A 19190-nucleotide genomic window follows, 5' to 3' on the forward strand; every position below is an offset into this window, starting at 1 on the left:
TCAGTGATATATAAATACATAATAATAATATGGGAGGACATTAGACTATGACTATGGTAGGATTAGAGTGTGAGCTCCTCTGAGGACAGTCAGTGACATGACTATGTACTCTGTAATGTGCTGCCGGAGATGTCACTGCTATATAAATACATAATAATAATATGTTAGGACATTAGACTATGGCTATGGTAGGATTAGAGTGTGAGCTCCTCTGAGGACAGTCAGTGACATGACTATGTACTCTGTAATGTGCTGCAGAAGGTGTCAGTGCTATATAAATACATAATAATAATATGGTAGGACATTACACTATGACTATGGTAGGATTAGAGTGTGAGCTCCTCTGAGGACAGTCAGTGACATGACTATGTACTCTGTAATGTGCTGCAGGAGATGTCAGTGCTATATAAATACATAATAATAATATGGTAGGACATTAGACTATGGCTATGGTAGGATTAGAGTGTGAGCTCCTCTGAGGACAGCCAGTGACATGACTATGTACTCTGTAATGTGCTGCAGATGCTGTCCGTACTATATACAGTGGGATGCGAACGTTTGGGCAACTTTCTTAATCGTCATGATTTTCCTGTATAAATTGTTGGCTGTTACAAAAAAAATGTCAGTAAAATATATCATGTAGGAGACACACACAGAGATATTTGAGAAGTGAAATGAAGTTTATTAGAAAGTGTGCAATAGTTGTTTAAACAAAACTAGCCAACCCGCGTCGTAGCATACGCCGCATCTATCTATCTAATAGAGTACGTGCCTCAACCTTGAAGCAAGAAGAAGTAGGCTTTCCATGAGAAAATGTATGCGTGCTCAAACACCAAGTTTAACCCTAGCAAGTCTGGCTTTGCAAATCTGGCCTAATTGGCTATTCATGAGGCAATGCTCGTGCAAATATGCATTTGCTTTCGCATGCCAAACTATGCAGGGTCAAAAAACCAATACTGCAAAGTGCTCTCTCGCTGCCTGGGAACCACAGCGGCACCCCGGAGTGGGAGGCTGGGTGGCGCAGCTGCCCCCCCCCCGCCCCCCCCCCAAGCGTGGCCAGCGCTGGGAAGAGCTGTCCGCACCCACCTCCTAATATTAAAAACAGCCACTTACCTTAACGTCCATTGGGTTCTGCTACATGCGCATTAATTTTCTCATGGAAAGCATTTTGTGCAGTTTGTATCCTTTGGAGGCAGGTGGTGGATGGCTTGCTCCGGTGGTGTGAACCCTGGAGTGAGTGCGCCTGTCCTCCCCCCCCTTCTGGAGTGCTGTAAGTGAGCCAGCCCTGAGCTCTAAAGCTCGGGGTGACCCATGCTTCTCTCCTTTCTCATGTGGTGCCCCCAAATTAATGCGCATGTAGCAGAACGCAATGGACGTTAAGGTAAGTGCCTGTTTTTAATATTGGGAGGTGGGTGCAGACGGCTCTCCCCGGCTCTGGCCACACTTGGGGGGAGGGTCGTCCAGACGTCCACGCCACCCAGCCTCCCCCTCCGGGGTGCCGCTGTGGTTTCCAGGCAGTGAGAGAGCCTGGGACCCTGCGTTCCCCCCAGTTGTATAAAAAGGGGGCATTGGGAATCCTCCCCGTGGCGCTCCTGGAGGCCTGGAGCACACCAAAAACTGCTAGCAGATCCGCAAAATGCTAGCAGATTTTGAAACGCTTTTTTTTATTTTTATGTAGCATTTCACCTAGCATTTTGCGGTTTTGTAAAGCGTTTTTGGTGTAGTAGATTTCATATATTGTTACAGTAAAGCTGTTACTGAACAGCTTCTGTAACAAAAACGCCTGCAAAACCGCTCTGAACTGCCGTTTTTCAGAGCGGTTTGCGTTTTTAATATACTTTACATTGGAGGCAGAAACGCCTCCGCAATCCAAAAAATGCCTCACCTCGGGAGTATGCGTTTCAGCAAAACGCCTCCAGCTCTGGTGTGCACCAGCCCATTGAAATACATTACCCAAGCGTATCCGCAGCCGCAAGTGGATCGCAAAACGCTGCCGAACCGCTCTGGTGTGCACTAAGCTGGATAGTGCTAATGTAGCATGTAGCAGGGTGACTGCTTTGTGGTATTGGTTTGTGCATGCATTTGCATGAGCATTGCCTCATGAATAGCCAATTAGGCCAGATTTGCAATGTCAGACTTGCTAGGGTAAGGCCTCTTTTCCATGGACTGTGAATAGGCAGTGAAATGGCTCTCAAACTCTCACAACTGCTCACTGCTGCCTGGTAACTGCTCGCTGCTGCCTGGTAACTGCTCGCTGCTGCCTGGTAACTGCTCGCTGCTGCCTGGTAACTGCTCGCTGCTGCCTGGTAATTGCTCGCTGTTGCCTGGTAACTGCTCGCTGCTGCCTGGTAACTGCTTGTTGCTGCCTGGTAACTGCTTGTTGCTGCCTGGTATCTGCTCACTGCTGCCTGGTATCTGCTCACTGCTGCCTGGTATCTGCTCACTGCTGCCTGGTAACTGCTCGCTGCTGCCTGGTATCTGCTCACTGCTGCCTGGTAACTGCTAGCTGCTGCCTGGTAACTGCTCGCTGCTGCCTGGTAACTGCTAGCTGCTGCCTGGTAACTGCTTGCTGCTGCCTGGTAACTGCTCGCTGCTGCCTGGTAACTGCTTGCTGCTGCCTGGTACCTGCTTGCTGCTGCCTGGTACCTGCTTGCTGCTGCCTGGTAACTGCTTGCTGCTGCCTGGTAACTGCTTGCTGAGCACACAGCTCAACAGTCCATGGAAAAGAGGCCTTAAACTTGGTAATTGAGCACGCATAAATTTTCTCATGCAAAGTACTTCTTCTTCTTGCTCCAAGGTTGAGGCACTTAGTCTATTATATATATAGATTAGGTAGGTGCATACATTTGCAGATTCCAATGAGAGTCTGGATTCTGGTTAAAGGTATTTTGTACAATTCCTCTTTACAAAACATCTCTAGTTCATTCAGGTGTGATGGCTTCCAAGCATGGACAGCTCTCTTTAACTCACACCACATTTTCAATTATATTCAGGTCTGGGGACTGAGATGGCCATTCCAGAACATTGTACTTGTTCCTCTGCATGAATGCCTTAGTGGATTTTGAGCAGTGTTTCGTTGTCTTGTTGAAAGATCCAGCCCCGGCGCAGCTTCATCTTTGTCACTGATTCCTGGACATTGGTCTCCAGAATCTACTGATACTGAGTAGAATCCATGTGTCCCTCAACTGTGACAAGATCCCCAGTCCCTGCACTGGCCACACAGCCCCACAGCATGATGGAACCACCACCATATTTTACTGTAGGTAGCAGGTGTTTTTCTTGGAATGATGTGTTGTTTTTCCTCCATGCATAACGCCCCTTGTTATGCCCAAATAATTTTAGTTTCATCAGTCCACAGCACCTTATTCCAAAATGAAGCTGGCTTGTCCAAATGTGCTTTAGCGTACCTCAAGCGGCTCTGTTTGTGCTGTGGGTAGAGAAAAGGCTTTCTCTGTATCACTCTCACATACAGCATCTTCTTGTGTAAAGTGCGCCGAATGGTTGAATGATGCACAGTGACTCCATCTGCAGCAAGATGATGTTGTAGGCCTTTGGGGCTGGTCTGTGGGTTGACTCTGACGACTGTTCTCACCATCCGTCGCTTCTGTTTATCCGGGAGTTTTCTTGGTCTGCCACTTCAAGCCTTAACTTGAACTGAGCCTGTGGTCTTCCATTTCCTCAATATGTTCCTAACTGTGAAAACAGACAACTGAAATCTCTGAGACAGCTTTCTTTATCCTTCCCCTAAACCATGATGGTGAACAATTTTTGTCTTCAGGTCATTTGAGAGTTGTTTTGAGACTCCCATGTTGCTACTCTCCAGAGAAAACTAAAAGAGAAGAGAAACTTTTAATTGACCCCCTTAAATACTCTTTCTCATAATTGGATTCACCTGTGTATGTCGGTCAGGGGTCACTGAGCTTACCAAGCCAATTTGAGGTTTTGGAATCAATAAAATGACAACAGTGCCATTTTTAAGCACCTGCCAAATTTTGTTTAAACAAGTATTGCGCACTTTCTGTAAATCCAATAAACTTCATTTCACTGTTTATCATAACAACCAACGATTTATACAGGAAAATCACTACGATTAACAAGGTTGCCTAAACTTTCGCATCCCACTGTAAATACATGATAACAAAATACAGTAAATGCTCAAATTCACAATATAAAAGTATTGTACATATAAGCTAAATCAAACCATTGTAAATATGGCACACTATGTTTGCTGCTTGCTAGGAAGAGGAGCTTGCACTTACCCGCAGTAACACTATGCCGTAGTCATACATCAGGACGGGGTCCTTCTGCTGCAGAGCCCCCTTTTCATAGAATCTCACGGCAGCTTCGAGATTGGAGGAGATGCCTTGCTGGCCCCAGAAGAGCATCCGGCTGACAGCTTGCTGAGGAGGAAGGTGGAGGGAGGTTAGTACCAGATACAGAGCGCTGTCACTGCCACTGCCAGAGCTCTGACTAATGACCTGTATGTGTGCTACTGGCCTTATGTACATATACTACAGCCAGGTGTGCTGCCAGTCTTATGTACATATACTACAGCCAGCCAGCAGGTTCTCTCCTCCCATTATCAATCACTGCCTGCTGCTGAGGAACACAGGTGTGACACTGCATACAGGACAAGGAAAGTGATACTGTGCAGCCTCCATACATACAGAACAAGAGCAGATACTGAGAATTACACCCGGCATACAGGACAAGAGACGTGTGCAGCCTCCATACATACAGAAGAGCAGATACTGAGAATTACACCCGGCATACAGGACAAGGAAAGTGATACTGTGCAGCCTCCGTACATACAGAACAAGAGCAGATACTGAGAATTACACCCGGCATACAGGACAAGAGACGTGTGCAGCCTCCATACATACAGAAGAGCAGATACTGAGAATTACACCCGGCATACAGGACAAGGAAAGTGATACTGTGCAGCCTCCGTACATACAGAACAAGAGCAGATACTGAGAATTACACCCGGCATACAGGACAAGAGACGTGTGCAGCCTCCATACATACAGAAGAGCAGATACTGAGAATTACACCCGGCATACGGGACAAGAGAAGTGTGCAGCCTCCATACATACAGAAGAGCAGATACTGAGAATTACACCCGGCATACGGGACAAGAGAAGTCATACTGTGCAGCCTCCATACATACAGAATAAGAGCAGATACTGAGAATTACACCCGGCATACAGGACAAGAGAAGTACTACTGTGCAGCCTCCGTACATACAGAATAATAGCAGATACTGAGAATTACACCCGGCATACCGGACAAGAGAAGTCATACTGTGCAGCCTCCATACATACAGAATAAGAGCAGATACTGAGAATTACACCCGGCATACAGGACGAGAGAAGTCATACTGTGCAGCCCCCATACATACAGAATAAGAGCAGATACTGAGAATTACACCCGGCATACAGGACAAGAGAAGCCATGCTGTGCAGTCTCCATACATACAGAATAAGAGCAGATACTGAGAATTACACCCGGCATACAGGATAAGAGAAGTCATACTGTGCAGCCTCCATACATACAGAATAAGAGCAGATACTGAGAATTACACCCTGCATACAGGACAAGAGAAGTGATACTGTGCAGCCTCCATTCATACAGAATAAGAGCAGATACTGAGAATTACACCCGGCATACAGGACAAGAGAAGTACTACTGTGCAGCCTCCGTACATACAGAATAATAGCAGATACTGAGAATTACACCCGGCATACCGGACAAGAGAAGTCATACTGTGCAGCCTCCATACATACAGAATAAGAGCAGATACTGAGAATTACACCCGGCATACAGGACAAGAGAAGTCATACTGTGCAGCCCCCATACATACAGAATAAGAGCAGATACTGAGAATTACACCCGGCATACAGGACAAGAGAAGCCATACTGTGCAGTCTCCATACATACAGAATAAGAGCAGATACTGAGAATTACACCCGGCATACAGGACAAGAGAAGTCATACTGTGCAGCCTCCATACATACAGAATAAGAGCAGATACTGAGAATTACACCCTGCATACAGGACAAGAGAAGTGATACTGTGCAGCCTCCATTCATACAGAATAAGAGCAGATACTGAGAATCACACCCAGCATACAGGACAAGAGAAGTGTGCAGCCTCCATACATACAGAAGAGCAGATACTGAGAATTACACCCGACATACAGGACAAGAGAAGCCATACTGTGCAGCCTCCATACATTCAGAATAAGAGCAGATACTGAAAATTACACCCAGCATACAGGACAAGAGAAGTACTACTGTGCAGCCTCCATACATACAGAATAAGAGCAGATACTGAGAATTACACCCGGCATACCGGACAAGAGAAGCCATACTGTGCAGCCTCCATACATACAGAATAATAGCAGATACTGAGAATTACACCCAGCATACAGGACAAGAGAAGTCATACTGTGTAGCTTCCATACATACAGAATAAGAGCAGATACTGAGAATTACACCGACATACAGGACAAGAGAAGTCATACTGTGCAGCCCCCATACATACAGAATAAGAGCAGATACTGAGAATTACACCCAGCATACAGGACAAGAGAAGCCATACTGTGCAGTCTCTATACATACAGAATAAGAGCAGATACTGAGAATTACACCCTGCATACAGGACAAGAGAAGTCATGCTGTGCAGCCCCCATACATACAGAATAAGAGCAGATACTGAGAATTACACCCGGCATACAGGACAAGAGAAGCCATACTGTGCAGCCTCCATACATACAGAATAAGAGCAGATACTGAGAATTACACCCGGCATACAGGACAAGAGAAGTCATACTGTGCAGCCTCCATACATACAGAATAAGAGCAGATACTGAGAATTACACCCGGCATACAGGACAAGAGAAGTCATACTGTGCAGCCCCCATACATACAGAATAAGAGCAGATACTGAGAATTACACCCGGCATACAAGACGAGAAGTCATACTATGCAGCCTCCATACATACAGAATAAGAGCAGATACTGAGAATTACACCCAGCATACAGGACAAGAGAAGCCATACTGTGCAGCCCCCATACATACAGAATAAGAGCAGATACTGAGAATTACACCCAGCATACAGGACAAGAGAAGCCATACTGTGCAGTCTCCATACATACAGAATAAGAGCAGATACTGAGAATTACACCCTGCATACAGGACAAGAGAAGTCATACTGTGCAGCCCCCATACATACAGAATAAGAGCAGATACTGAGAATTACACCCGGCATACAGGACAAGAGAAGCCATACTGTGCAGCCTCCATACATACAGAATAAGAGCAGATGAGGGCGCATGCGCGAACCACCCAAGATGGCCGCATAGGAGATACGCTCCGCTCACCGCCGCTCTTCACAGCCGCATCCTCCGCCTCAGAAGCAACAGACATCGGCGGTTTTGCTGGGGAGAACCTCCGCATACCTCCCTGCCCGGAATGACGTCCAAAGGGGGCCCCAAATCTTCGTCCCCAGCGGGCACTATGGACAAATTTCTCCGTCCCTCCCCCAGCCAAGATGGCGCCGAGCACACAGACCAGCCAGACGCTCCCTCCTCTGACCAGGCAAGTGACATACACGCTACGCAGCCACTGACTGCAGCACTACTAGAAATGTCTCTGGACAAACATTATCACAGCCTGCAAGACTCTCTGCAAAAAGTTATTATGGCTGCAGTGGGGGAAATACGTGCTGACATGGCAGGGCTGGGGGAGCGCACACAGGCCTTGGAGGAAAAAGTAGATGCCATTTCTATAAAACAGGCTGACTTAACAGAAGACCAACAACTCATGCAATCTGATATAAAATCAATGCGTTTAGCCCAAGAAGATATGGAAAACAGGGAGAGGAGACAAAACGTGCGCATCAAAGGGGTCTCTATGTCTCTTAAAAACGAACACATTGTTTCCTATCTGAAAGAACTGTTCCACACTATTGTTCCAGATTTGCCAGATGAGATGTGGAGAATAGATAGAGCACACAGATCCTTAGGGGAAAGGAAACCAGGCTCTAAATCACCTAAAGACATAATTGCTAGACTGCACTACTTTGAGGCAAAGGATGCTCTCTTTAAAGCACTGCGGAACACATCAAACATTACATTTAAGGGAGAAGATATTGCTATCTACAATGACTTGTCTCTAATAACTTTGACAAAACGCAGGATCCTTAGACCAGTCACGCAGCTACTTAGGGACGCCGGCATCTCATATAAATGGGGCTTCCCCTTTCGCCTAATTGTTAATAAACAAGGCCTTATCCTAACTCTATCTGATGTGGATGATGCTCCCATGTTCCTAAAGCAACTAGGCCTCAAACTCCCATCTTCTTCCGCATCCCTTACTCGCCCTGCGATAACCTCTTCACCACCGAGGAAAATCCGGCACATCTCTGAATGGACTAAACAACCACTGAGGAGCCTCACGTTCTCAGATAGAAAGGAAGACATGGACGATCACCCTGCTTGATCAAACCTTCACAACGCTATAGTTCTCCATAACAATTTTGGAAAGTTATCACAGCTCCCATACATCCCTTCTTTTCCTATCTTCATGACTGATAGTTGAATTCTTGTTTGTGATGTTAGCTGGCCGAGCAAAAGAAATATCTTCAACTAAGTCCTGATATATAAAGTTATCACCCCCCTTCCGTTCTTATACTTCTGGGATTTGTTTATACGAGCGGCGGGATGGAGCCTATCTCGGTATTTCTCAATGGTTTATGACATGTTTATTATTATGTTTATTCTAATGTTTCTATTCCTGGGACTCGGCATGCACCTCAGGGAGATCCTCCTTCGAATTGTCTGGTTGCTACGGCAACCGGCCAATCTAGGACGATTTCCATCTAGGCAGCAGTTTTATGCTGCCCATATGCTTAGCCATTGGTTTATATATGGCTTGCCCTTAGATGACCGATACGCTAAGCTACAATTTGTTACTTTCAGTACAATATATATAGTTATATCTATATACATGGTTATACCTTTTTACTTTTTAGTATCTGTTTATATTTGCTCTTTTTTTTCTTTCTCTTCTGATATTGCATATGAGCTTCACATGGCCTGTTCACCAAATACCTACACCACTTTATATACATCTCAAAAATGGTTAAATTTCTGACACTAAATACTAAAGGCCTAAACACACCTCAGAAAAGGTTTTCACTATTCCGAGATATGAAGAGGCTGGATATTGACTTAGCCTTCCTTCAGGAAACCCATCTCCGCAAAACTGACAATACACGTTTATATAACAGATTATAGTCTGAGGTGTGTTTGGCCTCCGGCCCCACAAAAAAGGCAGGAGTAGCAATCATATATAAAAAAGGTTTCCCCATACAAATCACTAAAACTATTTCTGATCCCAAAGGTCACTACCTGATACTACAGGGATCATTGGCGGGTAAAGATATCACGTTGGCCAATGTCTATGTCCCCAACAATAGTCAGCTATCTTTCCTTACCTCATTTCTTAAGAAACTATTCAAATATACAAAGGGTTGCTTATTGTTGGGAGGAGACTTTAACCTAGCATTCTCTAACCTCAAAGATCGATATGTCCCCCCCAGTACTATTACAACGGCCACTCATGACCGCAACTCCCGCAAGTTTAGAATCCTTATGAGACAGTATAAACTGCTTGATTTGTGGAGGATCTCTAATCCTACCTCTATTGATTATACCTTCTTTTCTCCCCCACACGCATCTCACTCCCGTCTAGACTATTTCTTCTCAACATCTAGTCTCCTGTCATCGTTGAAGGGAGCTGAGATACTACCAATTGCATGGTCTGATCACCAAGCAGTCATCACAGAAATTGATTTACTCTCCCACACGCATAAACCGATCTTCTGGAGATTGAATGAAACTCTATTACAAGACAAAAAGATTCTATCTAGGCTGGCGGATGAATTGCAATCCTATTTTACAGTTAACATTGAATCAGTTCCCTCCTTTGGGATGGTATGGGAAGCACATAAGGCCTTCATCAGGGGTTTATGTATATCAGAGGCCACTAAACGTAAAAGAATGTCTTCCTCAAGACTCTCTAAACTCTACTCAGACTTAGACTCGGCCCAAAAATTATACAAATCTAATCCAACCCAGATGCACTATTCTAAAATACAAACCCTCAAACAAGAAATACAAACCCTCCAATGTACACAATTGGAGAAAAGCCTGAGATGGACTAGACAACTTTTCTATGAAAGAGGTAATAAGCCACATACGATTCTTGCCCGCAAATTAAACCCAAAATCTTCTAACCACCACATATATTCTATGAAAGACACCCATGGGACTGTCCATTATCACCCACGAAAGGTAGCACAAATTTTTACAGACTACTATAAGACCCTCTATAATTTACCAAAATACCCCAATCCCTCAACACATCTATCCAAAATTGATGCGTTTCTAGATCAATTAAATATGCCTTCCCTTACTGAAGAAAACATTAAATCCCTTAATGCCCCCATAACAGACGAAGAAATTATAGAAGTTATAAAACATCTTCCTTCCACAAAAGCCCCTGGCCCAGATGGTCTACCATATTCTTACTATAAAAAACTCCAAACCACTCTGGTCCCATATTTGAGTAAATTAGCAAACACACTTATGAAGGGGAATGTAGCACCCAACTCATTCCTCAACTCCCTAATCACTATGATTCCTAAGGAGGGTAAGGACCCACAACTCCCACAGAATTTCCGGCCTATATCCCTACTCAACTCGGACCTAAAAATCATCACAAAAGTAATGGCAAACCGTTTAAACCCAATCCTTATCTCTATGATTAATAATGATCAAGTAGGATTCATATTGGGCCGTCAGGCGGGAGACAACACTAGGAAGGCTATATTAACTTGATAGAATTGATGAATAGATCTGGGAAGCCTTCTCTGCTTCTAAGTTTGGATGCAGAGAAGGCTTTCGACAGGTTGTCGTGGCCTTTCTTACTAAGGGTAATGGAACGTCAGGGTTTTTGTGGATCCTTCTTGACTTTAATCCGCTACCTATACTCCTCTCCATCCACAATAGTTAAACTTCCCTTTGCCTCAGTATCTCCCTTCCCCATAACGAATGGCACACGCCAGGGGTGTCCCCTTTCCCCACTTTTATTTGCAATAAGCATTGAACCCCTGGCGAGTGCCATTAGACAAAATCAAGATATCAATGGAGTCAAACAAAATACTCAGGAATATAAAATATCGCTTTTCGCAGACGATATACTATTAACGATCACTAATCCTCTCACCTCTCTCCCAGTACTACACTCAATCTTAAAAGAATTTGAAGCCATATCAGGCTTCAAACATAACCAGGATAAGACTGAAGCACTCCCCATTAAAATACCACAGACAATGCTTCAAAACTTAAAACAATCCTTTCCCTATAAATGGAAGACTCATTCTATTAAATATTTAGGGATCCAATTAACAACTACCTACACTACCCTATACAAAGCTAACTTCCCTTCATTAATACAATCCATTCTACAAGACTTACATAAATGGACAGCTTACAAAATTTCATGGATAGGTAGGATCTACTCCATAAAAATGAATATACTACCACGCCTACTATATCTATTTGAAACGCTACCTGTCCAAGTCCCCTTTCCACAGTTTAAAACTTTACAACGAGCCTTTTTAAAATTTGTCTGGAACAATTCTAAACCACGAATCCACTCCTCTGTTCTATTAGCTTCTAGAGAACAAGGGGGCTTAGGCCTACCTAATTTGAAACTATACTATCAGGCCGCCCACCTACGCCAACTTCCTGAATGGTCGGACCTGAAGACATATACTAAATGGGGCCTCATTGAGGCATTCAGTATTTACCCAACCTCCCTGGCTTCTTTAATTTGGTCTTCACCTCCTCCCAAGCTACCCCATATTAAACTACTCCCTACAATTAAATTTACTATCCAAATATGGCATTCGACAGCTCTAAAAGCTAACCTCAGATCCTCAATATCCCCTCTATATCCCGTACTAGGAAACCCTGCATTTACTCCGGGTATGACAGAAAGTTTCATGGGTAGATGGTTTAGTCTTAAATACACTAATCTTCATAATTGGACGAATGTTCTCACCAGAAAACTCCTCACCAAAACTACATTAGAAGAAAAAATAACCTTCACGCCACAACTGTCTATGGAGTATAATCAAATTAGTCACTTTCTTAGAACTCTCACCAGGGGAATAGATCTCCTTCCCATGTTCACTCCTTTCGAAAGACTATGTCACAATAAAGGCCATCAAAAAGGGCTCATCTCGGCTATTTATGTGCTACTCCTGGACAACTCTGGTACCCTCAAAATTAAACACTCATATATGAATAAATGGGAACAAGCTCTTGGACAATCCCTAGAATTGGAAGATTGGGTCTCAATATGGGAAAACGCGAAAAAAACATCAATATGCACACAAGTAAAAGAAAACATGTATAAGTTGATGTTTCGGTGGTATAGAACGCCGGAAGTGTTATCAAAAATATATCCTGATGTACCCAACCAATGCTGGAGGGGTTGTAATCAGATAGGCTCGCTAGAGCATATATTCTGGTATTGTCCAATAGTCCAACCACTATGGGTAGAAATCCAATCTTTAATAACAAGGGTAACAAACTCTAATATTCCTCTAGACCCCTTATATATGCTCCTAGGTAAACCGCTACCTGGAATAAAGAAAAATACGATGAGACTGACTACACATATACTCACAGCTACTAGACTATCTATAGCATCTCATTGGCGTAAACCTCTCTCTCCCACAATCTCTACAGTTATTACAAAAATCAGCTGGACTAAGGCTATGGAGTATCTCACCTCCCTTCTAAGAGACACAGAAGAGAGATTTAAACAAATATGGGACCCATGGGAAACATATTTTCTCAACTACATCCCTCCCTGATCTATGTTTTTACTTCCTAACCTCCATTGAAATGACCTATGGGACATTAGACGGGAAACAAACTATATCTGGGATTATACAGACTACTATGAATGGTTTAACTAATATACATCATAATAACCCATGACTTATGTTGCTCCTCCTCCATAGTGGGGCACAACCCACACTATAATTGGTACGCTCTCTCTTTCGCACTGATGGACAGGCCAAAGGAACAAAGACTCATATATCAATCTAGCTTGGATCTTGTTAATATGCTATCTTTATTTTTTCTATTTTGTTTAGGTTTTATGGATAACTGGAAAATACGGACAATACAAACTTATAAGAATAATACATGTTCCATATCTTCAATTCTATTGTATTGTAAACATGATATGTTTTCTCTTTTATTAATATGGACATATACTGATATTCTCAAACGTCTGTAAGATACATTATATGTTTAATAAAAACAGTGTTACAAAAAAAAAAAAAAGAATAAGAGCAGATACTGAGAATTACACCCGGCATACAGGACAAGAGAAGTCATACTGTGCAGCCCCCATACATACAGAATAAGGGCAGATACTGAGAATTACACCCGGCATACAGGACAAGAGAAGCCATACTGTGCAGCCTCCATACATACAGAATAAGAGCAGATACTGAGAATTACACCCGGCATACGGGACAAGAGAAGTCATACTGTGCAGCCTCCATACATACAGAATAAGAGCAGATACTGAGAATTACACCCGGCATACAGGACAAGAGAAGTCATACTGTGCAGCCTCCATACATACAGAATAAGAGCAGATACTGAGAATTACACCCGGCATACAGGACAAGAGAAGTCATACTGTGCAGCCCCCATACATACAGAATAAGAGCAGATACTGAGAATTACACCCGGCATACAGGACAAGAGAAGCCATACTGTGCAGCCTCCATACATACAGAATAAGAGCAGATACTGAGAATTACACCCGGCATACAGGACAAGAGAAGTCATACTGTGCAGCCTCCATACATACAGAAGAGCAGATACTGAGAATTACACCCGGCATACCGGACAAGAGAAGTCATACTGTGCAGCCTCCATACATACAGAATAAGAGCAGATACTGAGAATTACACCGACATACAGGACAAGAGAAGTCATACTGTGCAGCCTCCATGCATACAGAATAAGAGCAGATACTGAGAATTACACCCGGCATACAGGACAAGAGAAGCCATACTGTGCAGCCTCCACACATACAGAATAAGAGCAGATACTGAGAATTACACCCGGCATACAGGACAAGAGAAGTCATACTGTGCAGCCTCCATACATACAGAATAAGAGGAGATACTGAGAATTACACCCGGCATACAGGACAAGAGAAGCCATACTGTGCAGCCTCCATACATACAGAATAAGAGCAGATACTGAGAAGTCTAATGGCCAGTCATTACTACACAGAATAAGAAGAAAAATAACCAATGAAATATCCAGAGAAGTAGTACTGAGCAGTGAGGCGGTACCTGAGCAGAGGACACGCCTTGCTTGGCCTGGAACTTCAGCCACATAAACAGGTCATCATTTTCTTTTGTCTGCTGCTTCAATACCTCGTCATCGATGAGCCGGACGTACTCCACAAACGCCTGGGATAGAAGTGCGACATTGTCATTTCCTCATGTTTTATTCCACAACAATGTACAAATGTCCCCCCCTTCACACAACAGGAAATGGACATATAGCATTGTCTGCACTCACAACCCAGCTCAACTTCTAGACACACATACGCATGACACAACTGCAGGTTAGAGTGTCCCCTCAGTTTTCTCACTATCCTATTACTGTATACTTGGACTATAAGACGCTCCTGACCATAAGACACACCTAGGTTTAGAGGCTAAAAACCAAGGGGAAAAATATATACTAAACCTGGTGCATCCATGGTGAAGCGGCATCTTGTGGTTATGCCCCCTTGTACCTCTTGTGTCCCCCTGGGTCCTGCTCTATGCCCCTTTGTGTCCCCCTGGGTCCTGCTCTATGCCCCTTTGTGTCCCCCTGGGTCCTGCTCTATGCCCCTTTGTGTCCCCCTGGGTCCTGCTCTATGCCCCTGTAACAGGGACGTAACAATAGACCCTGCAAGGGATGCAGCTGCAGGGGGGCCCAGAAGCTGCAGGGGGCACCGTGGGGGGAGGAGTTTCTTTTCCCTGTCCTTAGAGACTGACAACTAAGGGTATGGAGAAAAAAAATCTGCTCTCTACACAATTTTTCTAATGACTGCATCTGCTCAGCCACTGATAAGGAATCATACAAAATTTTGCAGACACAGATTTGCAGACAGTCCCTATTCAGTGTTCAGTAGGGTCAAGGGGGCCCCCCCATCCAAAGTTTCGCAGGGGGGCCCAATCAGTTCTAGTAACGCCACTGCCCTGTAACGATCTTACCTGTCAGCGGCTCCAGTGATATATCGCAGCTAACCCTGGAAATGGAGCTTCGCAGGCGACTTCCTGCAGCGGCATCCCCTCCGGTCGTGACTGCGCGCTCCTCCAGGCGAACGCGAGCGTCCTCGAGAGGTTCTTATACTCTCAGACGTGCTTTGTGTAATTAGAGTCAGCTGACATGATTGTCAGTTGACATAATGCTTGGAAGCTGCTTTTGGTCAGCTGATTTCTGTTAGGCTGCACTGATTGGTTGTTCCCTTCTTGGGGTTGTTTTTTGCTTCTTTTTTGTGTCTGTATTTAAAACCTCTTGCTGCAGTCTCTCGTTGCCCATGATAGCAATCAGTACGCTGGTTTCGCTGGGCACCTTATCACTCCGTGATAAACATATTGTATTTCTATACGACTTTCATTATTGTATTTGAATGCGACGGCCAGACTGACTTAGATACGACCTTAGCTTTACTGACCACTCTCTCACCTAGTCCTTTGTACTGCAGCCATCTGATCCAACGTGTATGACCTTAGCCTGTTACCGATTCTGTCTAGCTCACTGTACTGCAGCCATCTGATCTAACATGTATGACCCTAGCCCCTGTAAGTCCCTGTGCGTTAGTTATGTCATATGATACCACCCACCTGATTCTTGCCCGGTTCTGTGCGGTCAGCCATAGTCTGCCGGGCAATATTGGAATAATAGCCATAGGAGAGATCGTAGTCTAGGGGGTACCCGTCCACCCCCAGGTGGTGCTTGTGCCCCAGAGATAAGTGCGAGAGACGATCGTCCTTCTGGGCCGAGAGGAGGCCGAACTTCAGAGCCTGGAATAAATTAGAGTATTGTCATTATTACTATTACTATCCCACCCACCATTACTTACTGGTTGAATAAAAGTAACTTTAAGTCAAAATTTGCCAGGGGTATGAATAATTATGGGCAGCACTATACATAATAAAAAAGTGAGTCCCTAAGGTTTTTTTTTTTTTTTTGAAATGTTACTTTTTTTTCTACAAGTGTTTAATTTTGGTAACTATGGTGATCATTGATCACCATAGTTACCAAAATAAAACACTTGTAGAAAAAACCCTCTTTATGTCCACCTCTAAAATCTACTCCTCACATTTACATATACAGGATTTCTCATGTGCCTCACCCTTCCTCTGGAATCCCCTTCCAAAACACACCCGACACTCTCCAACCTTTAAATTTGTTAAACATTCCTTTAAAACTAACTTTAAAACTCACTTTTTTCCATCAAGTATATGCTCTAATAATACTATGATTAATTTTTTAACCCATCAACTAACAAACACAATGGAGAGTGCGAGTGGTCCTGAAAGTACTAGCGTTAAAAATTATCCCCTGCTAGGTGGGAGAAGTTTACATCCTTTAGCTGAGTCGCATCAGAACATAGTGGGGTTACTAAACTGTTGGTGGATTGGAATCTGTGTTATTGCATTACAGAGCAAGTTTGAAATGGGCGGAGCTTATTTAAAAACTGAAATGCGCATGTACGAGCATCGAATTGCACATGCGCAATAAGTGCGTATGATGTATATAGCACTGACATCTTCTGCAGCACATTACAGAGTACATAGTCATGTCACTGACTGTCCCTCAGAGGAGCTCACAATCTAATCCTACCATAGTCATAGTCTAATGTCCTACTATATTATTATTGTGTATTTCTATAGCACTGACATCTTCTGCAGCACATTACAGAGTACATAGTCATGTTACTGACTGTCCTCAGAGGAGCTCACAATCTAATCCTACCATAGTCATAGTCTAATGTCCTACAGTCCTACCATATTATTATTATGTATTTATATAGCACTGACATCTTCTGCAGCACATTACAGAGTACATAGTCATGTCACTGACTGTCCTCAGAGGAGCTCACACTCTAATCCTACCATAGTTATAGTCTAATGTCCTACCATATTATTATTATGTATTTATATAGCACTGACATCTCCTGCAGCACATTACAGAGTACATAGTCATGTCACTGACTGTCCTCAGAGGAGCTCACACTCTAATCCTACCATAGTCATAGTCTAATGTCCTACCATATTATTATTGTGTATTTATTTAGCACTGGCATCTCCTGCAGCACTTTACAGAGTACATAGTCATGTAACTGACTGTCCTCAGAGGAGTTTATAATCCAATCAACCTAATGTTCTGATCAGTAATCCTAACCTGGAACTTTCCCCTGATCCTATCCTTTAAATCCTATCTCATAACTGTATTAGTTTACACTGAGCCTAAAAATGACAATTTTTTTAGATATCCCACAGTTTTGTTTTATATTTAAATCTAGTTTTTAAGTTTTTACTGCTTCATTGTCTCTGCTCAATGACACATTAATTGAAGTATGCCAGAGCTCAAATCTACTAACTATCAACCCTTTTTATCTCTTTCCTGCTCTCTGAAGCCATTTACTGACAGGAAAGTGCTTTATGGCTGTAATTACTTATCAGTGAGGGTTATGCTATAGTCTGACCCAGTCCTGACCCGGAGAGAGACTGTCACTTACATACCTGATGTTTAACTCTTTCAGGCAGAGAAAGAGAAAAAGGAACACAGCCTAATTATTTGTGTGCTTGGCACTGTACCTACACATGTGTATGTCATCATGTCACATGTCACCTCGGTTGTCCTTTAAAAGAAGCAATAGAATGCAGATTCACTAAATCACTCATTTTCTCCAGCCTTAAGCCTTAATACCTCAGCTCACATTACTGATATCACAGAGTAGCTTATGAACAGGACCTCAGAGATAGGGGCCTGGGGTCAGTTCTGGCTTTTGTCGGACGTTACCTTGTTCTGGTCTCTCTTCATCCCCAGACCAGTCTGGAAGAGCACAGATGCCAGGAAGAGGGCCGGATCATGCCCCAGACACCCCGCCTGTAAGAGTATCGGCATAAACTTCCTTATACGGGACAGACCCTCAGGAGCCAGGACTCTCTTCAGGTATATTCTGTGCAAGGCTTGGCCAAGGAGCTCACTATCCAAGTACGTGTGACCTGAATAAAGCAAGGAACTCCACTATAATGGAAATGTATTACACACACTTTCATATAAAATGGATTAATCTTTCTCCCTTTCCAGTAAGCATTGAACCAATCACATCACATGCTGTACCTCAGGGGAGGTGACCATCCATGGGCCTCAGGCCAATGAAGAGCCAAGTCAGGCCCCTGGGTCAGTCACTACTGAGCCTGTATTCAAACATGGAAAATACTGTAACTCTCATATAACAATTCTTTGCTTCTCACCCTAATGTGGGGGGCTTTACAATGTCTTCCCCATAGATTTGGGGGTGAGTGCTGCGAGAAGCTTCCCGTATGGATGAGGTCTTAGTTGATGAACATCCCCATTATCAATTCAGTCTTACTATCTCAGATTCCCTCACTCTTGAACCTGTACCTGGAGTAGTAGCAACGGTGTATTTTTTTCAGTGATAGCCTCACGATGTGCTTGGGCCACCATCTAGTGCAGAACAGATACATTGACAATGTTCTTGGTATTTGGGCAGAGTTGCAGGGCCGGCCCGCTCATGAGGCGGGGTGAAACATTTGCCTCAGGCGGCACTTCTGGGGGGGGGGGCGGCACCCACTTGTCCGTGGGTGCGGAGGGCCGGCTGCCGAGCTGGAGGGGTAGCGGGCAGGAAGGGGGTATTGGGCCTAGCGAGTCGGACCCCCCCTCCCTCACCTGAGTCCCCCATCTGCGCTCCTCCTCCAGTTTTAAAATGTTTAGTAGCAGCCACTACTAGTAAGAGGCAACGGGCGGGGATCATTCACCTCTTCCGCA

At 44.0% G+C, this 19190-nt stretch overlaps 1 protein-coding gene across 2 annotated transcripts in view; it reads right to left on the reverse strand.

Moving 5' to 3' along the window:
• The window catches only part of LOC137545359 (protein sel-1 homolog 3-like), a 124496-nt gene that overhangs the window by 52576 nt on the left and 52730 nt on the right, over positions 1-19190 (reverse strand). For both annotated transcript variants that reach the window (XM_068266501.1, XM_068266500.1), the window contains exons 11-14: positions 18198-18403; positions 16013-16192; positions 14465-14584; positions 4260-4400 (exon numbers count right to left, since the gene is read on the reverse strand). In XM_068266501.1, coding sequence (XP_068122602.1) covers positions 4260-4400; positions 14465-14584; positions 16013-16192; positions 18198-18403 — 647 coding nt within the window. The remainder of the gene's footprint in view (positions 1-4259; positions 4401-14464; positions 14585-16012; positions 16193-18197; positions 18404-19190) is intronic.

This window comes from Hyperolius riggenbachi, chromosome 2 (genome assembly GCF_040937935.1).
Source record: "Hyperolius riggenbachi isolate aHypRig1 chromosome 2, aHypRig1.pri, whole genome shotgun sequence".
Classification (NCBI taxonomy): Eukaryota; Metazoa; Chordata; class Amphibia; order Anura; family Hyperoliidae; genus Hyperolius; species Hyperolius riggenbachi.